At 51.2% G+C, this 24,309-nt stretch overlaps 1 protein-coding gene across 1 annotated transcript in view; it reads right to left on the minus strand.

Moving 5' to 3' along the window:
• The window catches only part of SHANK2 (SH3 and multiple ankyrin repeat domains 2), a 577,367-nt gene that overhangs the window by 433,760 nt on the left and 119,298 nt on the right, over positions 1 to 24,309 (minus strand). The window contains exons 7-9 of the mRNA XM_053561191.1: positions 12,984 to 13,135; positions 11,838 to 12,005; positions 606 to 722 (exon numbers count right to left, since the gene is read on the minus strand). Coding sequence (XP_053417166.1) covers positions 606 to 722; positions 11,838 to 12,005; positions 12,984 to 13,135 — 437 coding nt within the window. The remainder of the gene's footprint in view (positions 1 to 605; positions 723 to 11,837; positions 12,006 to 12,983; positions 13,136 to 24,309) is intronic.

The following is a 24,309-nucleotide window of genomic DNA, read 5'->3' on the forward strand; positions in this document are numbered from 1 at the left end:
CAGGGCTTCATCAGGGCTTCTTCTCTGGGAGAGTTCTGGAGACGGGTGGTGGTGATGGCTACACAGCAATGCCAAGGGGCTTAAGGCTGCTAGACTGTGCACTTAAAAATGATTAAAATAATAAATTCTTGCGTCGGGGCATATTATGACATGCACAGTGGAAAGCTGGCTTTTGTTAAGTGATGGTGTCACAGACCTCTCCTGGGGTGCCATGACTAACTCAGGCTTTGTCAGCCACGTCCTTCCCATTTCATGGCTCTGACTGGCCCCTCTCCCCATCCCAAGTAGACACCTGCTATTACAGACTCAGGAACTGAGCAGAGTTTGCTCCTCAGCTCCAAAGGGTGAGGACAAGAGGACCCTGGTTCAGTGCATGTCTTCTGGAAGTTGCACAGCTTAGAGGCTCAGCCCTGGAGTTGAGCTGACCTGGGCCTGGAGTCCAGCCTGGCAGGCTCCAACTGCATACCCGAGCTGCTCACAGTGCTCCCTGTGGGCTGTGCCCTCTCTCCCACAGCAGGTGAGGCCCACCTGAGAGGCCCCCGGCACTGTGCCCTGTGCCCCCAGGTGGGGGGAGAAGGGGTGTGCAGGCTGGGGGTCCCACTGACCTGGTTGTAGAGGGCACAGATGTGCAGGGCCGTGTTCCCCGACGCATTCTGGGCGCCCATATCCGCCCCGTAGAACAGCAGATGCTCCAGATGCTGCACGTGTCCGTACCTGCAGGCCTGCAACACAGAGCCCCGCTGTGAGAGCAGCCCCATGATGTGTGTGGACACCCACCCACCCACCGTCCTACACCCGGCCCTACACACATCAGTACCGGCTGCGGCCCAAGGCTTGGGGTGGGGGCAGGAAGAGCCACATCCCTGGATGGGAGCTGGGGAAGAGCCTCATGGTTGCTTTGGGGACTTGTGCTTGGCTGTCAGAGGGTCTGGAAAGAGCCTACAAGTTCCTTCCATTCCTAGAGACACCCAAGCTGTCATTTTCCTGGCCTCAGTGCCAGGACACCCAGCCCCGGCCTTGGTTCTCCAAGCCCCTACCCTCCAAGGAGTGGTGGCAAACAGCTGGAGTTTGGGGAGCCCATTTTGGTCCTTTTGTGTGTAAGGGGCAGCCCCACTACTGCTTTCAGTGCAACCCAGACCCCTAAGCAGGTGCCAGGAGGTAGTGACAGGGCAGTCCCCAGCGTAACTGGCTCTCACTGAGCCTTTCCGGGGCAAGGATTGGGAAAAACGTGTGCACCTTATGATCCATCAGGACTTGTGGTCAAGCAGATCTGGGCCCCATCACAGACCTTCCCGTTATCAGAACCTTCCCCTCTGAGCTCCTCACCTACATGGTCATCTATAAACAGGGATAACACAGCACATCACAGGGCTCGTGTATGAATCACAGGGGACAAGGGATCCCTCAAGACCTCACACGAGGCCAGGTGCCCAGCAGAGCTTGATAAGCTGGCGTGACCCTGCTCCACCCTGGCTCACAGGGGACAAGGAGGTCCCACACGGTGACGAGCGCGCCTCTGTCCACCCACATGGTAGACACAGCACAAGCTGTTGTTAATTGTGCGTTCCGGATCATTGAGACAGATGGAGGTGAACTTCACCTCTGCAGGGTCCAGTAGAAAGAGCTACATCTGGACAATTAACAGGGAGGAAAGATGGCAGGGAAGATACTACAACTATCAATTTGATGAGCTTTTAAAAAAACACCAAGAAACTTCCATTTTCATTGCAGTGCCTCCCACAAAATCCCATTAATCTTTTTTTTTTTTTGAGACAAAGTCTCACTATGTCATTCTCCATAGAGTGCTGTGGCATCACAGCTCACAGCAACCTCAAACTCTTGGGCTTAAGTGATTCTCTTGCCTCAGCCTCCCAAGTAGCTGGGATTACAGGTGCCCGCCACAACGCCCGGCTACAAAGTCCTATTAACTTATAAAGCACATGCTTCCCGCAGATAGGGCTGCTTTTGCCTGCCCTGCCGCAGACCCCTTCCCTGAGAAGCAACACCTGCACTTCCCTTTGGGCCCCCCACAACTGTACCTTGAGAGGTCCCAGGAGGGCCTGCTCCACCCTGCTCCTGCAGAGGGCACAGGACAGAGCCCAGAGCAAGAGTCCCTCCTCCCAGGCATGGCTACAGATGGCTGTGTGAATGGCCCAAGCTAGAACATCTGTCACAATTACTGGGAAAGAGAAGTCCTTCATGCCTTCCGGGATGTCCAGCAAAAAGACTGCAGACACTGGGAGCAGCCAGGGCCCATCAACAGAAGAAGTGAAGGAGGGAGAAAAGAGAGGAGGAGGAGAGAGAAGAGATAGCATGCAGACTAAGCCCGGGTAACACCGCCTGAGCCCGCTAAGCTGCCCTGTCTGCAGTTTTCCGGGTCATAAAGGCAAGGCATAATCCTCATGCCCCAGAAACCAGTTTGAGTTGGGATCTTTGTGCCTCACATCGCAGGATCTCTGGCTATTCAGCTCTCTGCAGAGGACTTCTAACAGGCGACACTCTGTTATAGTTTAATTTAATTGCTCTGGACTCAATAAAGGAGAGAACTATGTTACCATAAAAACACTGCACAGTTAATCCAGACTCATTATTCCCCTTCCCCGATTAATCTAAATTTACAAGGCTTTAAGTTCCACCCCTGGGAGAGCTCCTGGGCACGCTGCCCTCAGCAGGGGTCAGCATGCCCTCAGTGCCAAGAGAAAATGGAGACACTGACCCCGGGCACAGCCTTCTCTGTCTTCTTTCCCCAGACCATCGCTTTACAACACACAGGCTGGTAAATACCGAAAAGAGCGAAAACTGAAATCGCCCATCACCCTACAGTCTCTCATGTCTACCAGGAGCCTCCGTTTAAGATCATCTCAGTTTGTCTCCTTTGTAATCCCTGGTTGTTGAAGCACAGAGGTGGTGCTTGGGATAGGGGTATAGTATGAACCCACAGTCCTTAACAAAAAGAGAAGTAGAGAAAAGAAAGTGAAAATGTGGGTGTGCAGAGGACCTACTTCCCTGACTCTGGCCACCGAGAGGGCGTGGGGTCAGCAGCAGTCCGGCAGCAGTCAGCACTACCTGGGGCCTCAGAATCTATGCTGAAAAGAACCAAGCCATCTTGGAGAAATGGCCAATTCCAAGGCCGAGGCAGAAAAAGAACAAGGACTTGTAACAGTCGATTGTGCCAGAAAAAATGTAAGTGGCCCCAAATTGTTGGGGATACATCCCAAGGAGCCCCCTTGAAGGAGCACCTACTGGCTTACACTGGGATAACAACGAATTATTTATTACCTATAAACGGAAATCTAAGTGTCTTCTCTTTGCTATAAACAAAGGAATAAACAAGAATAGAAAACTTTTTTAATATAACAGAAAGCCAACTAATAAACGTATAAGCAATAAGAGGATTGTAAGGGAACCAGGACGGTGACAGTTAATCCAGGCCAGAAACGCCACTGGACACCACACCGGCAGGTGAAAGTGGCATGAGGAATGAAGGGATTTCTACACTGGCTCAAAGACCACTACAAGCCCTCAGGTGATCAGGACTTCCCAGTGAACACACAGTAACAAGGAAATGGTCCTCTTGTGTCCCTGAGAGGATGCCACTCCAGGAGCACAGCCTCACTAAATTCTTCCCGCCAAAATGCAGGATCTCACAAGCACACACTGAACAGACCCAATAGGTCCTCTTCAAAAGGGTCACAGCCACAAGAATCAAAGGAAGACTGAGGAACTTGGACCCCAGACTGAATCCTCCTGCTGCAGGGGACACAGCTGGGCCAAGGGGCAGCGCTCAAATGTGGGCTCTGAGTGAAGGGCGTGTGACAGTCCCTGTGCTTTTTCTACAACCCTTCCATGAGTTCAAAATGAAAACAGTCATTTACAACTTTAAAAAGAAAGAAGGACTAGCTTGCCATCAACAGCCACCAGGGTGTGGGAGTGAGGACGCTGCCCTCCCAGGATGAGCCATGCTAACGCTTTCTTCTTGTTCTGAGAAGCCTTCTGGGCTTTCTGGCCACTAGAAGACAACTTACAAGGACTGAGGGAAAGTTGAAATAATTGAATGTAAAACGGACGGAGTCTGCCCTTTACCCTCTTGCATAGGAACCAGCTCCTTGAGGTCCTTTTTGGAAAATGACTGGGCATGGGAAACTCCACCCACATCTACAGCCTCTGAACCTCCAGACGAGGCCTGGGCAGGTGCATCTGGATAAAGCCCCCAAGAGATTCTGCACTCACCCCAGCTAAGCCTCCCATCTGACCACACTATTTGGTACAAATTATTTTAGAAAGGGTGTTCTTTCCTTTAGGCACTGTACTGCCACCTGCTGGTCAGCCGTGATAAGCCTACAGGCCGGTGTTACAGCAAAGGGAGCTGTGGCCCCGCTCCACGGGGGTCGTGCAGTGCCCAGCGCAGCAGCTGGAGAGCCTTGGGGTTTGCTGTGTTGCAGCCAGGCAGCCAATGTCTGCTGAGGTGAACCCCCTGCTGCTTCAGCTTGGCCCCGTGCCCCAAGCAAAACTGTGCCAGTCCAAACCACACTTGGACCCTTCTGCACCAGTGCTTTTCAATTGATGTGTGGTGAGAGGTTCTTAGGTTGTGCCACGAAAATATTTAAAAGATCGTTAATTAAATTATTTTCAAAAGAAGTTCAAAGCACAATAAATAGATTTTTTTTAAACTTTTCTTCGATCTTTTTAAGTGTGTCACAAACTTTGACTATAGCTTCAAGTGTGCCGGGAGCTAAGAAAAAGGTTGAAAAACACTGTCAGCATGAGCTTAAATACCACACCGTGGAGGTACCGAGCCCACCAGAACACGTGCCATGCCATCTCAGCCCTAGTTGGGTCAGGAAGCTGGCTGCCCATCAGCAAAGGAATGACGTCTAGTCCAAACACATGCAAACACCCCTTGCTGGCTGGGCCTGAGCCACCAGCTGCCCCATGGCCCAGTTTTCAAAGGTCAGGTATGGTCCTCCTGCCAGACGGTGAGGAGGCATCCAGGCATACGGAGAAAACCAGGCACTGCGCCTAGTGTGTAGGGCCTGTGACCACCTGGAAAGCAGCTCGTTCTGTTCTGTTTAGTTTCGTGGGTTGTGTCCCCACGACATTCACATGTTGACTCCCAGGCCCCAGGCCCCAGGAAGATGGCTTTATTTGAAGCCAGCACCTGAGCCACTTCCCCCAAGGAGCCCACGGCTTCTAAAACATGATTTCTGGACTCTGTTGTTGGAGCAGAACAAATGGGGCTGATGAGGGCAGCCCTTTGCCAGCTCGGTACTGGGGTCTCCACCCATCACGTCTTCCCCTCCATTCCCCCCACAACCCCAAGGAGCCTGAAGCTTTGTGGTCCTCATCCCCTCTGGAGGCCCCGGGGAAAGGCTGCCTTGTGTACTTCTGCAACTGGAACCTGCTGGGCAAGGTATGGGTACCAACCCCTGGTCAGACCTCCCAGGTCAATAAGAGCAGAACCCCAAAAGCAAGGCAGCCGCAGAGGTCTTCAGCTCTCCCTGACGGCTCTCCCCAGGGCTTTCTGGGACCAAGCTTGGCCCTGGGCAAGGTAGTCACTCCAGTGCCCAGACATGGTGGTTACCTCAGCACCTAGACAGTCATCACCACAGAAGCTGGACACGTGGCCAGCATGATGGACCTCCCAGCTCACTAGAAACCCCAAAACTTACAGAAGAAGCACACAACCTGCCTGTCACCATCAGGCTAAGCACTAGCTTATCCTGCCAACTCACACCCACGCTGTGCAGGTGCACAGTACTGTCCTTGAGGGGAGGTAACCCAGGACACTCAGACCTGCACCATGTAACACAGGCAGCCACAGCAGGGAAACTGGGGGCCTGGGAGGAGCCACGGGGCCTGTTCCCTCACCATGGGGACTCAGGAAACCTGAGGGGACAGCATGGCAACTGAGAAGCAGCAGTTGTCATAGCAAAAAGTGCTTAATTCCTTCAAGGTTAAAACTTTCCATTTAAAAGTGTTAAACAGAAGCCAGTAACAGGATAAGATAGACCAGTAGCACATCCCTCACAGAATTTTTGCAAAACTCACATGAGATACATTTATGGTCTGTGAACTAATTTGCTAAGTACTCTCTTGAATGTATTTGGCGGGGGTGGGGGGGGTTATTAGAGAAGGATTGCCCTCTGTTGCCCAGGCTGGAGTGCAGTGGCATCATCATACTTTGAGACAGCCTCAAACTCCTGAGGTCATGCGATCCTCCTGCCTCGGCCTCCCAAGTACCCGGGACTACAGGCGCCATCACATCTGACTCCCTATCACTTCATAATGATGACACGGGACACAGCCGGATGATGAAGGTGATGATAGGGTGGGGAGAGCATTTACTGAGCACTTGCCCCATGGCCAGGCACCACAGAAGATGCTTCCTGTGAATTCTTTCATTTCACTGCTTTAAGAGCTCTACGGATCATTACTCAGCCAATGTGAGAAACCAGCAAACAAGCTGGGAGGGCAGGCCACTTGCCCAGCAGTCAGGGGTGTGTGTATGGTGGGGTAACCCTTGGCTGCCTGATACACCCTCAGGAAGGTGTGAAAAGGAAACATCCCTCACCCCAAAGACACAGACAGTCAAACTCCTGGACAGGGAGTGAGTGAGTAAGACTCCACTGTGGGTGCTCACAGGGCTCAGCACATGGACACAGGGCCACCTCCTTAGCCCAGCAGCTGTCCTCTCTGGGACTGCACACCCTCAGGCTGGGGCTGGTGCCCTATGAGCTGAGGCTGCATGTGAATGGGAAAGTGCTTTTCAATTACAAACACAAAACAAATGCCCCCAAATCTGACCCACGACGCCCCTGAGTTGTGAGAAAGTATTGGGATGTTTTCTGACTTGCTTCTTTATGGTTCTTTGCATTTTCTGAGATTTCCATAATGAGCTGGGGGTTTCTTCCTAATCAAAAAAAAATAGGGTAATTTGAATAACAACTTTTAAGATAGTTTACAGATGGTCTGAGTTCAGAAAAGGGTTCTGATAAGTCACCAGAGGCCAGGATACCTCCCCATGGCACTGTCAGGAGGGGCTGGATATAAAATGCCACAAGCACCTGGCCTGAGGTAACAACAGGACATCAGTGGCTGAAAGAACCCAGAGAGCAGACCCCTGCACCCCCCTGTAGCCCCCACAGCCCCCCGCAGCCCCCGCAGCCCCTGCAGCCCCCCGCAACCCCTGGAGGCCTCAGGTCTCAGTCTCTGAGCGGCCTGATTGCTGGGAAGGAGCTGTCCACTTCTTGGTGCTGGATGGGAGGGACAGATTTTAAGAGCAGAACACGTAAATCTGAGAACTCAGAGGTGCTTCTCCACCAAGGGCAGGGCAAGAAACAGCCCAGCTAGGTCCCTGCAAAACCCACCTGCCCCTGCCTTTCTTTCTGCCACAAATGCATTGTCACATGAAGAGTGGTTTGGGTTGGAGAGCCCTAGAGGAGTGGATAAAGGGCCTGGTTCCGGTATGAGGGGAGCTCGCTCTGTGGTCTTGAGCAGGTTACTCACTCTGTTAACTCATCTGAGAAACAGAAACAAAAAGTCACCTGCTGGGTGTGCTCTGAGGATGTACAAAGATGGTGCAGGCAGGCGAGACCGGGCGGCACTTAGCTGGGCAGAAGGCGAGCTGTGATGAGGTGGACCCCTCAGAAGGACAGCACTGCCTGCCGTCTCTGCTCAGCCTGTGCTGAGCCCCCCACCCCCCCGCCGCCATTGCCTCATTTAACAGGAGTGGTGGCCCTGCCGTGGAAGGACGATGGATGTAGGGAGGTGAGGCCACGTCCCGTGCCGTGGACCCCTGAGATTCTTTAGCAGGACAGAGTCTGGCTTTCTCAGACTTGTCCGGAAAAGAAACAGACCACTAGAGGGCACTGAACCCCGGATGGTTTTCCACAAGAGAGACGACCCAGGGGTTAGTGCCTCTGAGGTCCATATGCAGTACCTCGGGCTGGGACAGAGGGGTCTGGGTGGCACCGGGTGGTGATGCTCTGAATCCAAGCTCAGGAGCTCACAGATGGAACCTGACACCCACGGGGACCAGAAATCAAGGCTGAGAGCCGCACTAAGTGATTGCCAGGGATCCCCGGGAACCAGTGGGGCCGCCCTCCTGAGAGACGGGTGACTTGGCTGCCAGTGGGGAGACGGGTGCCCGGTTTGGGGTGGGGAAGGAAAGAAGGCAAAGAGAAAAGAGAGGAACTCCCCAAAGCTGAGCCACAGGGGCTACTCTGGCATAGGGCTGGGGGCTGTGCGAACCATTCCACATTCAAGGGCATTTTAACCTCATCCATACTTTGAGAGTCCAAAAGAAAAACAAGACAGAACAAAGTGATAATGTTTAAAGGGAGGACGAACCTCGAATAATTAAGGTAGCAGGCATTTTCAAGTAGGGCGATGACAGTTCCTATTCACACCAACTATCTATGACAAAAAAAGTCTGTCATGTACCCTGAAAGGGCTCGTTCGTTAAAGGTAACATGAAATTAAACGCTCCTCTTCCGGGGCCACTCCTATCTCAATGACGTGAGTGACGGCTCTGTGAGGGCTTGCTGAATGATAGCTCTGTTCCTGTGGATTATCACCGTCAGATTTGCCTAAAAACTCCTTCTCCACTTGGCAGGCAGGAGGGAGCCCCCTCAGCCTGTCTTCTTAGAGCTTCCCCTCTGCTGTGCCATCAGCAGAGACCCTAAGAGACTAGAGAAGAATGTGGGTGCTCGAGGCTCCACGACCCCCCCCCACATCACCCAGCAATATCCTGGGGTGGCAATACGATGACCACGTCGCCTACATCCTGTGCTTGTCCTTGATCTCAAATTAGCCTACTCCATTTTTTCAGCAGAGCTCACCAGAGTTTAGAGACTCCCAGGCACAGCCCCCTCACAAGCAGGGCATCCAAGAAGCTTGACATGCCCCCCCATGGCTACCAACACTGAAATGGCTGGGATTATCCTTCAGTAATGACCCATTGACATCTTCCATAAGAGCTGAAGTTCACGCTATGAGGACAAGCGTGGCTTTTAAGCCACCATGAAGGAACTGATGGCCAAGCTCAGCCAGGAGTGGAGATGAGCAGAGAGACGGGGCCCCACACAGGACCATGGTCACCCTTTCCCTGCCCTGGGGTGGAAACACCTGCCTGGTCACTACTTTCTAAGCCCAGAAAGCACAACTGTGCATTGACACTGTCCCGCCTGGTCCCCGTGCATGTCTTCATACATGTGGACCTGTGTACAAGCACAGGCATGCGTGTGTGTGCACGTGCATGTGTGATTTCTTGTCACCCCTTGTCTCACACCCAGCTTCCCTGCACAGCACGTCAGGCCCACGCATCAGAGGGCGTCTGTTCCAGGCTGCATCCTCGTGTGCAGGATGACGACACGTGTGGTAGATGCTCACCCTCAGCTGGTCACACTGCGGCCAAGTGACCTCAGCAGGAAGGCGGGGTCTATGGTACAGCCTAAATGTACAAGGCCGAACAATTAAGCTGACAAACTCACTCTAGAAAAAGAGGTTCACACCTCATTGCTGAATATCACCACATCACCCTCCACGTCCTCCCTTTGGGAAGCCGCGCACTGAGGCCAGTGCCCAGCCCACCCTTCAAAGTACTCTCTCTAGGATGAGTTCGTGAACTTAATCGCCAGACTTCATACAACTCTGATGGCCATTCCAGAAGCAGAGTTCCAAAGCGGCTTTGAAGGGTGGACTAGGAGCTGACTGTTGTTCACAGCTTTCCCAGAGGAGGACTCCAAAGATGGCCGCAGAGATATTTGGCTATGAGATGTGGAGCACTTTTTCTAGGATGAGTTTGCGAACTTAATTATCTGATCTCATTTGCTGAAGAAGTGGGCAGTGGTCAGACCAGGAGACCTCTTGGAAGCCCTGCGATAGCTCAGACAGAAATGAGGGGGGCCCAATAGCAGCAGACAGTGTGGAAAGGCTCAGAAGAGACAGGTCTAGGAAGAGCAGAGGGACATCAGGGCCACTAGGACGGAAGGGAAGCAGGCAGATGCCAGGGACAGGAGGGAGGGGAACACCAGAAACACCAGGGAGGGAAATGCGGCTCTCCCACCCCAGCACTTCCCCAGCACCCTGCAGGGGACTCACTGTTGCTTCTATGTTCAAGTACAGGGGAAACGGAACTGTGTCCACACAGAGAGAATTTTTAAAATGTCAACCTTAAATTTAAATTCAAAATAAAAACATGTTTTAAAGCACGGGCTCATATAATCACGGAGGCTGCCAGTCTGAAATCTGCAGGGCCGGCTGGAGCCCCAGATAGAGTGGGTGCTGCAGCCCAATCCAGGCTAAGGTGGGCAGGATTCCTTTGTCCTCCGGCAGGGGTCTCAACCTTGCCCCCAGGGCCATCAGCTGGCTGACCCAGGCCCACCCACACTGCGGAGGGCATCTATCTGCTCTCCTTGAAGTCTCATAGGGTAAATGTTAATCCCATCTTTAAAAACACCTTCACAGCCATATCTAGACTACTGTTTGATCAAATATCTGGGTGCCACAGCCTAGCCAAGGAGACACACAAAATTAACCATCACAAGGGAAGATATTTTTCCTTTTTCATACAGGAAAGCACAGGCATGACAGTGACTCTCACGTGGGGTTCACGGAAGAGGAGTTCTGGGGTCGGTCATTACTACTGCCCCACATCTCTGACCAGGATGTGGGCTGGGGGCCTCTCTGAGCAGGTTCACAGACCCCCACTGACACCACTGGAGAAACTGGCTTCCCCAACTGGTCCAGCAAAGGGAGGGTCAGGGGGTCATGGCATCCCCACTGCCTACTTTGACCATAGTGGGTGGGCACATGAGCCCCCCAGGACAAGACAGGTGTGTAAGGTGACTATGGTATAGAGAATGCACAGGACGCCTGAGAACCATTGACGGTCACCATATAAAGACCCAGCAAGCAACCGTTTCAGAGAGAGACACACACACCCCAAATCCCCCACCCCATCAGGGTCCAGCCCCTCCTCTTCCTGTTAGGGGCCATCCATTTCCTGTTATGTACCCACCCCTTCCCATTCTCATTTCAGCACCTCCCCTTGGCAGCCCCTTCCTGTGCCGCCCCCATCCCTTCCCCGTCCAGCCCTTCCCCTTCCTGTGCCCTCATCGCCCTTTGACCTCCTGGGTAGACAGTCCTTTCTGCTCTCCTGAACCCATCTCTCCCCTCCCTGCCCAGAGACCCTGACCTCAGGGTTGCAGCCTTGGGCTCCCTGGCTGACCTGCAGCTCTGACAGGGCTCAGCTGAGAGGAGAGAGGTGGGTGTTTCTTCCCTCCCCTCGTCCCCCAATACCATCTCCACCCCCAACACCATCTCCTCCCCACTGCTCTTGTCTGCCCACACCTGAGCCTGGCCCATAAAGACATTTCACTGGAGACATCAGGTAGATTGTGCTTCTGGCCAAGCCTGCAGGTGACGAGTCCCCTAACCCACTAGGGGGTTGGGGGTGGGGTGGGGCTGAAAAGCATGTGGCTGGAATGCGGAAATCAGGCCTCACACTGAGCCACCTATGCTCAGAAAGGGACCCAGGAGGGTGGGGACCTGGAGAGAACAGGGCTCCTAGGAAGCAGGTTCACACCACAGTACTGGTCAGACCAATAGGACTCCTGCTGGAGGGAGTGCAAGGACCTTGCCTAATCTGCCGTTTCTCCAGAGTCCTCAGAAATAGATGTCTCTGCGTAAATAGGTCCCTTTACAATGCTGACATTGGTGTTTTTAATGAATTTTTAACTCATTTTTTTAAGAAACCCTGACCTGCAGACTGCCCTCCCCATGCAGGGGACTAAAGGACAGGGGCTGGCTCTCAGGGGGCACGGGCGGGGCCGCACCTGGTGGATCTCGTGCCAGCCGTTCTCGTCCTGGCAGCACACCGCGGCATGCTCATGCAGGAGGAGCTCGCAGCAGTAGGGGTCACCCCCAACGACGGCAGTGTGATACAGGGGCGTGAGGCCATAACTGTCTTTGTAATCCGGGGATGCTCCAAGCTCTAACAGGGTCTAGGGAAAAAAAATCAAAAGTTATGCTCAGTCGGCTTATGACCACTTTTGCCCAGATTAAGACATCAAGAAAGAAGCACAAGGATCACTCTCTCCATGGCCACAGCCAACCCATGCCATGGGCAAATACTAACTTTAGACAGTCAAGTTTCTAAGCCTGAAACAGCAAATGGTGTCCCAACTCTCAGGACATGGTGACTTTCAGGAGATGAGGGGACACTGCATGCTAGACCCACGACCTGGCACTCACACAGGTCTGTGGCCTGGTAACCCCTTTGTCCCAGGTGTGTATCACGAACAGCAATTAACTCAAGGTGACACTTGCAGCAAAGAGAAAAGTTGTACTATTCAACCTAAATGCACAACAGAAAACGTTCCCGATGTGCTTTCTGAGGGTGGTGAACCCCGCCGGCAGGGTTACGAGCGCTCTGATTTCTAAGGAAGCCAGCTGAAAGGTGCAGCCGAGGTCAAGCCAAGAAGTTCAGACGTTAGGGAAAAGTGCCCCTCTCGGGGGTCAACCTGAGTGGTGCTTCCCTCTGTCACCTCCCTACGCAGATGCCTCCAAACGTGTCAGGGAGGAAAACAAAAACACCAGACAGCTGCAGGAGGAAGAAGAGGACAACACCCGCCCCGCCCCGGGGACTGGCTGCCAGGGATCCTGAGGCGGGAGCAAGGCTGGGTCAGCTGGGGGCTGTGTCTGCAGCCTCCTCCTGTAGGTGGGGGTGGGTTTCAGCACTGCCCTTGGGGGTTCAAAATACAAGCCCTTTGAAATAAAAGAGGAAAGACAACTTAGTTACTGAAAAATTATAAAATCAATGAAACCAAGGAGAGTGGGCAGGGGAACCTGGAGCCTCCTCTGACTGGAACATAATTCACAACCCCCTTGAGGTCAGACCCCATGGGGATGGGATGGGAGCAGATACAGGGGACCAGACAGGGCAGGGGTATCACCCACGCAAGCCGGGCTCTGGGACTTACCTTCAGGGCGACTTGGTTCCTTGTTCGGGCAGCTTTGTGCAGAGCGGTCATCCCGTCTTTGGCACGGAAGTCCAGGTGAGCCCCACCATTTCTGAGAGCTTTGATGAGCTCCACGGAGTCATCCAGCTGAGCAGCTAAGGTCAAGGGGGTCTCTGAGGACCCAAACACATGAACTTCAGAACGAACACTTAGGGAAAAGCACCGAGTCACACCGCTCACTGAGCCCCACTCACTCCCCAAACTAAGCTTTAAAGAACAGACTGCAGCTCCCACGGAGGACCCCACAATCCCTGTAGGCAGAGTGGCTCAGGCAACCCCAGGAGGGTCATGTGCAAATCACAACGGCTGCAGAGACCGGGAGTCAGCAGGATTGGGTTGTAGGCTGCGAGCGCAGGGGGCTTCCCCTGCTCCCTTCACCCTGAGTACAGAATCCTCCCAGAGCCATCTGGATGCTTCTTTCCAGGTGAAAAAGGAGCAATTGATTCAGGCCCTAATCAGAGATTTGCAAGGCAGATACTGCCTTTCCTCACTCAATTTCCACATCTTGGTAGACACCAGGGACTGGGCACAGGGTCTGTGTGCTCGTGAACTACCCACTTTCATTCATCCACACAGCACAGGATGACCTGTAAGGGAGGAGGGTGAGGGGGGACAAGGGCTTAGAAGGGCCCCCACCCTGCGCAGATGACCTTGGACCAATCTGCAGCAGACAGCCACTGAGGACATCAGCCTTTGTTATAAGACGTCTTTCTCTTTGCTCTTCATTTTCCTAACAGGCCCACCAGGGCAAGGTGCACGGTTCAGGGTGGTTAATTTGAAAGGTTTCCATATTACAGAAAGTAACAAGAGTACCGTGACAGCACCCCAGCCCCCGGAACCCAGAAACGCTGCTGGTCAACGCCACTGGCTCTGCAACCACAGCTGAGAATGAAAGCCTCGGGATGGCCTAGCCCCTCTGACACTCACCCTCCCTCCCCAGAAAGGGCAACTTCATCCTAAGTGTGGGCTGAATATGCCTGTCTGTTTTTAATTTTGACATTTATTCACAAACGGGCACTGTTCTGATTGCTTTGTAAGTTCACTGTAGGAACCACTCTGCAACTCGACTTTTCACTGTGACTCTCAGGTCTGCCCCACTCCTTGTGACTAGGGTGTCACGGGTAGACACGTCTGTGACCCGTAGTTCCTAACATTCTCTCCTGAGATTCACAGCACATGGCCTGTTTTCCCCAACTCAGACCCAGGCACTCATGAATGCCACTGCACACAGCCCCGCTGTGTACCCATGACAGCAACCCTCTCACGCAGAGGTTTTACAGAAAAATAGGGATTTTCTAGAACAACTAAGGGACTTTGGTGACACTGGGGGGATGTTTCTTGCACGGAAAACAGCAAAACAGCCATGAAGGCACAGCACAGTGAGGGCGAGCGGGGAGGAAGACCGGATGGGAACCTGTCAGAGCCCCACATGAGCTCACAGGCCTGAGTGGGGCAGGTGTGCAGAGAGACGCGGCCTCGAGGACCCGCCCTGCCCACCGGAGAAGGGACAGCAAGCGTGGCCAGCCGCCCTCTCTCTACCCCACCCCAGCGACTTCCCAGGCTGAGGCACAAGCGTCCACAGCCAACAGACTACCATGGGTAGTGTGGCAGGTAAGGGGAGTGACTGACCCTCAAAGGACTTTAAAAACATGGGCTATCAAGAGTGCCAGTCTTGATGCTGAATGTTCCAGTCTCTTCCAGCAACTTAATGAGCATGCTGGTGCTCATTTGGGCAAAGAAAACCTTCAGAACACGTAGGATTTTTCTCTCTTATTTGGCTTTCCGCATGTGACCTGTGCAACTGTTAGGTGGTCCAAAGAAGATTTACTTTTTAAATTATACTGTGCTACTTTCACAGTAGATGACCTCAGCTTAATAGCACTTTATAAATGAGAATACCACCTCAGAGGGAGCAAGTGGCAAGTGGTAAGGTCAGAATGGAGGCTTGAGTCGTGACCTCTAACTGCCAGGTAGAGATCCCTTCAGGTAAACTGGGCCCTGTGGACGGGGTCAGGCAAGGAGCACCACGCTGGGCAGATGTGCAGGTGGAGAGAATCAGGCCGCTCGGTTCATGGCTGTGTCCTCCATAAAGGACGGAGAGCTTTAGCCCTTAGATGACATCCAGTGACAATGACAGCCTTCCCAAAGACCCAGAGCCCTTCCCAGGGATGCTGCAGGCTGGCCACATTCACCTCTAGCCAGGAGGGCCCTCCGCCCCCTCAGCTCAGACAGGACATTGGCAAAGGGGACATCCACGTGAGGCTCCCTGTCTGGACCAATGGCACCAGCCAGAAAGATGCCCTTCAATCAGCTGTGACTCCGTCACGGCGGGGGTGCCCTCTCTGTGCCATCGGTGATTATGTCATCACTCCCCTAATGAGCGTGGCGACTCTGCAGCCACCTTACACCACAATTCTTAAGAATATTCCTCAGCTTTTGCATTTTTAAATTTCTTTAGTTTTAAAACTATATCAGAACCGCAGCAAGTATAAGCTCAGAAGTGTTCCCAGTCTATTCCTGAATGACTGTGGGAGTAGAAACACCTGTGACATTCGGAGATGACCTCAGAGACATCCAGACCCCCCCCCACGCTGGAGGCGGCCTTGTAGCACAGGCGGCTCTGGGGCATGCCTGGGGTGTGCTTCGAAAGGAACCAGCATAAAGGGAGGGAGTGGGATTTCCTGGAAGCACGCAGGAGCCACCAGCCCAGCCATCAGCCCGGGCCTGAGATTTGGAGCAGTGGCAGGAGAGCAGGTGGTGGGAGGAGCGGCAGCACTAGGACAGCTGCTGTGACCCGGCCAGCGCAGAGCAGCACTGCAGTGTGCCCGTGCTCCAGGGTGTGTCCAGCCGGCGCAGAGCAGGACTGCAGTGTGCCCGCGCTCCTGGGTGTGTGCGGCCGGCGCAGAGCAGCACTGCAGTGTGCCCGTGCTCCAGGGTGTGTCCAGCCGGCGCAGAGCAGGACTGCAGTGTGCCCACGCTCCTGGGTGTGTGCGGCCGGCGCAGAGCAGCACTGCAGTATGCCCGTGCTCCAGGGTGTGTCCAGCCGGCGCAGAGCAGGACTGCAGTGTGCCCGTGCTCCTGGGTGTATCCGGCCGGCGCAGAGCAGGACTGCAGTGTGCCCACGCTCCTGGGTGTGTGCGGCCAGCGCAGAGCAGCACTGCAGTGTGCCCGTGCTCCAGGGTGTGTCCAGCCGGCGCAGAGCAGGACCGCAGTGTGCCCACGCTCCTGGGTGTGTGCGGCCGGCGCAGAGCAGGACTGCAGTGTGCCCGCGCTCCTGGGTGTATCCGGCCGGCGCAGAGCAGGACGGCAGTGTGCCCGCGCTCCTGGGTGTGTGCGGCCGGCGCAGAGCAGGACTGCAGTGTGCTTGTGCTCCTGGGTGTGTCTGGGCACCGACAGCGACAGGCCACAGAAACCAGTACGGGAGGCAGTGACTGACTACAGTAACAACCAGCTCTTCCCTGGACCACCAGCAGGTTTCGTAGAAAATATTCACTCTGGAGAATGGGGGGATCCTCAGACGGAAACCAGAATGTAAGAAAAGACCGAGGGTGCGTCACAAACGTAGGAAAGAGCCTCATCAAAAGGGATGACGCCTAAGTGTCCCTGGAATTGACTGGAGTCTGCCCGACTAAAGGTAGAGGGAGCCAAATAAGCAGAGAAGTGCTGGGTTACAGTCCAGACAGAAGCAACAGCCACCAGTCCCTGCTGACAGGACCAAGAATTGAGTAGTAAATATATGGGGGGAAGGACAAATCCCCTGGCAAATTCCAGTTTGTACAGCTCTCTGCCCTCAGGAGGTGGCCAGAACTCCCTGGGCAGCACCTGGTAATTCTTCCCAGAGAGCACAGCATGGGAAAGGGGAAAAAAATGAGCAACTTTACGGCAGATCAACCTGCCAGGCTTGACCAGGTGATCACGGGCAACATCAGAAGCTATAAGTCAGGGTGACAGTCTGGACCGTGGTAGGATGTGGTGAGAAGGGCTCCTTAACTCTGGGGTTTTCCCCTCAAACCCACAACCCCAAATCATGGGGGGGTTGTGGGAATAAACAACAGACAAATCCCAGAAAAGGGGCATCCTAAAAAATGTTTCCAGCCTTCCTGGAAACTCTCACAGTCACCAAACACAAGGGAATGCTGAGCAACTGTCACCACCAAGAGGAACCTTGGAGATAGGCAACTGCCTGGCTTGTGGGATCGTCTATGAAATCCTGGAACAGAAAAAGGAAAATACTAGGAGAAAACCAAGCCAGTCTGAAGCAAGTATGGACTGAGTTCATAACAACCTATTAACATCGGTTCACCAGCTGTGACGGGTACACTGTACTAAAGTAAGATGTTAAGGACAGGAAACTGGATATAAGGTATACGGGAACTCTACAATTTGCAATTATTCTGTAAATCTAAAACTGTTCTAAAATGAAAAGTTTATTTACCCCAGACTGCTGTCCCCAGTCTGGGATAAAGTATCCAAAATACTCAGAAAACTCTTAGAACTCAACAAGAAAACACCTCATTAAAAAGCAGATGGCTCGGTGGCTGTAGCTCAAGCAGCTAGGTCAACAGCCACATACACCAGAGCTGGTGGGTTCCAATCCAGCCTGGGCCTGCCAAGCAACAATGACAACTACAATCAAAAAATTAAAAAAAATAGGCAAGACAAGGAAATAAAGGGAATCCAAATGGGAGCAGAGGAGGTCAAACTCTCCCTCTTTGCAGACAACATGATCTTATACTTAGAGAACCCCAAAGACTAAACCACAAGACTCCTAGAAGTCATCAAAAAATACAGTAATGTTTCAGGATATAAAATCAATGTCCACAAGTCAGTAGCCTTTGTGTACACCAATAACAGTCAAGATGAGAAACTAATTAAGGACACAACTCCCTTCACCATAGTTTCAAAGAAAATGAAATACCTAGGAGTACACCTAACGAAGGAGGTGAAGGATCTCTATAAAGAAAACTATGAAATCCTCAGAAAGGAAATAGCAGAGGATATTAACAAATGGAAGAACATACCATGCTCATGGATGGGAAGAATCAACATTGTTAAAATGTCTATACTTCCCAAAGCAATCTACCTATTCAATGCCATTCCTATCAAAATACCAACATCGTACTTTCAAGATTTGGAAAAAATGATTCTGCGTTTTGTATGGAACCGGAAAAAACCCCGTATAGCTAAGGCAGTTCTCTGTAACAAAAATAAAGCTGGGGGCATCAGCATACCAGATTTTAGTCTGTACTACAAAGCCATAGTGCTCAAGACAGCATGGTACTGGCACAAAAACAGAGACATAGACACTTGGAATCGAATTGAAAACCAAGAAATGAAAGTAACATTTTATAACCACCTAATCTTTGATAAACCAAACAAGAACATACCTTGGGGGAAAGACTCCCTATTCAATAAATGGTGTTGGGAGAACTGGATGTCTACATGTAAAAGACTGAAACTGGACCCACACCTTTCCCCACTCACAAAAATTGATTCAAGATGGATAAAGGACTTAAACTTAAGGCATGAAACAATAAAAATCCTCCAAGAAAGCATAGGAAAAACACTGGAAGATATTGGCCTGGGGAAAGACTTCATGAAGAAGACTGCCATGGCAATTGCAACAACAACAAAAATAAACAAATGGGACTTCATTAAACTGAAAAGCTTCTGTACAGCTAAGGACACAATAACCAAAGCGAAGAGACAACCTACACAATGGGAAAGGATATTTGCATATTTTCAATCAGACAAAAGCTTGATAACTAGGATCTGTAGAGAACTCAAATTAATCCACATGAAAAAAGCCAACAATCCCTTATATCAATGGGCAAGAGACATGAATAGAACTTTCTCTAAAGATGACAGACGAATGGCTAACAAACACATGAAAAAATGTTCATCATCTCTATATATTAGAGAAATGCAAATCAAAACAACCCTGAGATATCAGCTAACCCCAGTGAGAATGGCCCACATCACAAAATCTCAAAACTGCAGATGCTGGCGTGGATGTGGAGAGAAGGGAACACTTTTACACTGCTGGTGGGACTGCAAACTAGTACAACCTTTCTGGAAGGAAGTATGGAGAAACCTCAAAGCACTCAAGCTAGACCTCCCATTCGATCCTGCAATCCCATTACTGGGCATCTACCCAGAAGGAAAAAAATCCTTTTATCATAAGGACACTTGTACTAGACTGTTTATTGCAGCTCAATTTACCGTTGCCAAAATGTGGAAACAGCCTAGATGCCCACCAACCCAGGAATGGATTAACAAGCTGTGGTATATGTATACCGTGGAATACTATTCAGCCATTAAAAAAAATGGAGACTTTACATCCTTCGTATTAACCTGGATGGACGTGGAAGACATTATTCTTAGTAAAGCATCACAAAAATGGAGAAGCATGAATCCTATGTACTCAATCTTGATATGAGGACAATTAATGACAATTAAGGTTATGGGGGGGGAAGCAGAAAGAGGGATGGAGGGAGGAGGGTGGGGCCTTAGTGTGTGTCACACTTTATGGGGGCAAGACATGATTGCAAGAGGGACTTTACCTAACAATTGCAATCAATGTAACTGGCTTATTGTACCCTCAATGAATCCCCAACATTAAAAAAAAAAAAAAAAAGTGTTCCCAAATTAGGGTCAGGCCAATGACTACATAAGGGACCAGGTGACTGCCTAGGGATGGTGCTGGCCACACACAAGACAATTGGCCTGGTCTACCCCCTGCCCCAGGGAAGAATTAATTATTTCCTCCTCCATGTTCCCATCAATCAGCCTTTATTCTTAATGTAGATATAGTTCTTGGACATTGAATTATAGTTAACATCTGTCTCCTGGGTTTGTGTTAACTATTTAGACGGAGCATCTGAGAATTGTGAGTGCTATGAATGCAAAGATGAACAAGACAAGTCATCCTGAAAAAAAAAAAAAAAAAAGAAAAGAAAAAAGCCAACAATCCCTTATATCAATGGGCAAGAGACATGAATAGAACTTTCTCTAAAGACGACAGACGAATGGCTAACAAACACATGAAAAAATGTTCATCATCTCTATATATTAGAGAAATGCAAATCAAAACAACCCTGAGATATCATCTAACCCCAGTGAGAATGGCCCACATCACAAAATCTCAAAACTGCAGATGCTGGCGTGGATGTGGAGAGAAGGGAACACTTTTACACTGCTGGTGGGACTGCAAACTAGTACAACCTTTCTGGAAGGAAGTATGGAGAAACCTCAAAGCACTCAAGGTAGACCTCCCATTTGATCCTGCAATCCCATTACTGGGCATCTACCCAGAAGGAAAGAAATCCTTTTATCATAAGGACACTTGTACTAGACTGTTTATTGCAGCTCAATTTACACTCGCCAAAATGTGGAAACAGCCTAAATGCCCACCAACCCAGGAATGGATTAACAAGCTGTGGTATGTACATCGTGGAATAGTATTCAGCCATTAAAAAAAATGGAGACTTTACATCCTTCATATTAACCTGGATGGAAGTGGAAGACATTATTCTTAGTAAAGCATCACAAGAATGGAAAAGCATGAATCCTATGTACTCAATTTTGATATGAGGACAATTAATGACAATTATGGTTATGGGGGGGAACAGAAAGAGGGAAGGAGGGAGGTGGGTGGGGCCTTGGTGTGTGTTCACACTTTATGGGGGCAAGACATGATTGCAAGAGGGACTTTATCTAACAATTGCAATCAGTGTAACCTGGCTTATTGTACCCTCAATGAATCCCCAACAATAAAAAAAATAAAATAAAATAGCTGGGAGTTGTGGTGGGCACCTATGGTCCCAGCTACTTGGGAGGCTGAGGCAAGAGAATCGCTTAAGCCCAAGAGTTTGAGGTTGCTGTGAGCTGTGAGGCCACATACTCTACCGAGGGCGACAACCTGAGGCTGTGTCTCAAAAAAAAAAAAAAAATAGCAGACAAAAGATCTAAATAGATACCTCACAAAAGAGGCTTGGAGGACAAATAAGCACAGGAAAAGACATCTTACCCCAGATGTCATCAGGGGACTGAAAGTTGGAACAATCCGATACCACCACACACTCACGGGTATCGGAATGGCCACGCTCTGACCTCTGACAACAGCAAATGCTGGCGAGGTGTGGAGCCCCAGGGACTCTGCACATCCCGGGGGGATGCAAAACACTCCAGCCACGTTGGGAGACAGTTTGGCCGTTTCTTGTTTCCTCCAAATAAGCGAAAATCTTACATCCATGCAGAAATGCAAACATTCACGTTTACAGCAGCTTTATCTGTTAACTGTCAAAAACTGCAAACAACCAACATGTCCTTCAGTGACCGGACGGATAAACCACCAACCATTCAGACAAAGAAATATTACAGAGCACGAAAAGACGCGCGGTGTCAGCCGTGGGAAGATGCAGTCCAAGGAACCTTCCGCGCACACTGCCAAACGAAAGAAGCCCAGCTGAAAAGGCCGGTGCTATGGGACTGCTGCTCGCTGACATTCTAGAAAGGGCAAAACCGTGGAGACAGTAAAAGGATCAGTGGTCGCCAGGGGTTAAAGCGGGTGGGGGAATAAACCGTAGAGCACAGAGTATTTCCAGGTCAGGGACACCTCCTGCACGATGCTTCCGCCGTGGGCACCAGGCAGAACGTATTTGTCCAACCCCACGGAACGCACAGGGCTGAGAGTGGACCCTGATGTAAACTATGGACTTCACTTACTGCAGCAGATGCACCATGCCAGGGCGAGCCACTAATGACAGTGAGCGTATGGGGACCACTTCCCCGCCCCCTCCACCGTACTATCTGCTTGATTGCTCTGCAAACCTCAGACCGGCTCTGTGCCCAGCCCTGGGTGTCGCTCCTGCAGATGCCGGTCCTGCCCCGAACTCTTGCCGCCCCATTTTCTCTTAATGTACTTCACCATCTTCTATCTCACGAACCTTTATAAGCCACCTGTGCTCCCTTCTAGAACCAAGTGGGACATAAATGACAAAAGTCCCGAAATAATCGCATACCGTCTTTGAGCTCTCACCAGAAAACACGTCTCTCTCTTTTTCTTTTATTAGGAACTGTACTCAACAAACCATAAGCACCCAAATATATTCGCTGGTGGGAAAGGGAGTGATTTACTCCAGATCTTCAGGCTGCCTTCATTTGCATTGGGTAATTTGTGTGTCTCTCTCCCTCCACACATGGAGGTTTACGAGGTCCCAGAAGTGTGTTCTCCCGAATGGCCCCGTGCTCCCAGGCTCTGTCATTCTGGGGAATTACATGCAGTGATTCACTCAGGGCTGAGGCGAGACAGCTGTGCAGGGACCATCAGTCACTGCAGGCATCAAACGAGCCCCTGCATTCTTTGAGTTAACGCTCGGTGGAGGCGCTCAGTATACCAGAAACCAGAACATCCTGGAAACCTTCTAATTGGGCCGTGTGGGAGCCTGGCTTACAACAAAGTAAGGGCAAAGGACAGGTGGAAAGCCACTAATCAGAGAAGCCCAGCCCAGCAAGCAGCAACTGCACCACTGCCCTTGAACCTGCCTCCATAACCAGCTCTTACAAATGGAGTCCAGACACATGCAGGTGTGCTGTGAATTCTAGGAAGAGTCTATTTTCATCTCTAATCAAGGTGTTTGTTTATTTTTTGGGAGACGAGAATCTCACTCTGTTGCCCAGGCTAGAATGCCATGGCATCATCATAGCTCACAGCAAACTCAAACCCTTGGGTTCAAGCTATCCTCCTACTTCAGCCTCCTGAGTAGCTGAAACCACAGACACCCTCCATGACACCTGGCTAATTTTTCTATTTTTGGTGAGGTTTCACTATTGCTCAGGCTAGTCTCACCTAGCACTCTGGGAAGCCAAGGAGGAAGGATCCCTTGAACTCCTGAGCTCAAGGATCCTCCTGCCTTGGCCTCCCCAAATGTTAGGCTTATTGGCGAGAGCCACCACACCATCCCCATCTCATCAAGATGTTTAAACAGTTAAAAGGCATTTCTAGCTTTATTAACCAAACCTCCTGTGTTATACCTGGGGCTTCTTTGAAGTTTGGGAACAACAGTGTGGAAATAAAAGCACTAGCCAAAGTTACACTCAGATTATCAGGGCTTAGAAACACCATTCATTGAGACCAGCCCCAAGCCCTAGTGAGAGAAGGCTTTTTTTTTTTTAATACTACTTTCTTCATTGTTACTTAATAAAATTTGCATTTAGACCAGGTAGCAGATGGTCGTATGCACCAACATGGGCTGTTTGAACTGGCAGGCTGTTCCACCGGCCCCTACTGACCTCTCGTACATCACTCAGTCACGAGGGCTGCTCCCCACTGCCCGGCTCCCATGTGCAGCCCAGACACCAGGACTTGGAGCCCGGGTCAAGCATCATGGCATTTCCTGAGCTTGGAAAGAGGCTGCTTTCAATTCCATGCACAGGGAATGAAGAAGTCTGGTTTTCAGCAGATTCTGGTGCTTGCTGGTGAGCTCTGAAAAAGTTACCAAATTCAGGGTGGCACCTTGGCTCAAAAGAGTAGGGCACCGGCCCCATATACTGAAGGTGGTGGGTTCAAACCCGGCCCCGGCCAAAAAAAGTTACCAAATTCAGTATGGAGCCATTAGAATATGGGATGGGAAGGTGTCACAGCCACTGTGAGGAAAGTGCCATGTCTGGAGGACAGGGAAAGTGGCTAGCTGGGTCTTCCCTCCCACCTGGGGCTTCCCCAGGCTTCAGTTGAAACTTGATCCTGGGACCAGGACCTGGTCAGCCCAGCCAGGGTCACAGCCACAGCCAGCCAGGCCCAGATGTGGGAAGAGAACCCAGATCCTAGACCTCTTTCATTTCTGCCCAGGGCCAGGCTCTGCCTCCTCCCTCCCTCTCCTGGTGACTTGGCACCTGTCCTGGTCTGGGCCACTGTAACCAGATACCAGAGGTGGGGGGCTTGCAAACAGAAGACTATTTCTCATGGTTCTGGAGGCTGGAAGTCCAAGACCAAGGTGCCGGCAGATTTGGAATCTGGAGAGGGCTGGTTCACAAACAGCACCTTCTCCATGTGTCCTTGGATGGTAGACAGGGCCAGGGAGCCTTCTGGGACCCTTTTATAAGAACACGAGCCCCATTCAGGAGGGCTCTGCTCCTTGACCTAATCACACCTCCTAAAAGCCTCTGATTTCAGAACTTTCTGCATTAATTATACCCTTTCCCCTTTTAGCTCACTGTAAACATTTTGGGGGGTCCTGGAAATCCCCTTGCTCACTGTGCAAAACTCTGCACACAGGATGTTTACAAC

The sequence above is a fragment of the Nycticebus coucang genome, chromosome 14 (assembly GCF_027406575.1).
Source record: "Nycticebus coucang isolate mNycCou1 chromosome 14, mNycCou1.pri, whole genome shotgun sequence".
Lineage (NCBI taxonomy): Eukaryota > Metazoa > Chordata > Mammalia > Primates > Lorisidae > Nycticebus > Nycticebus coucang.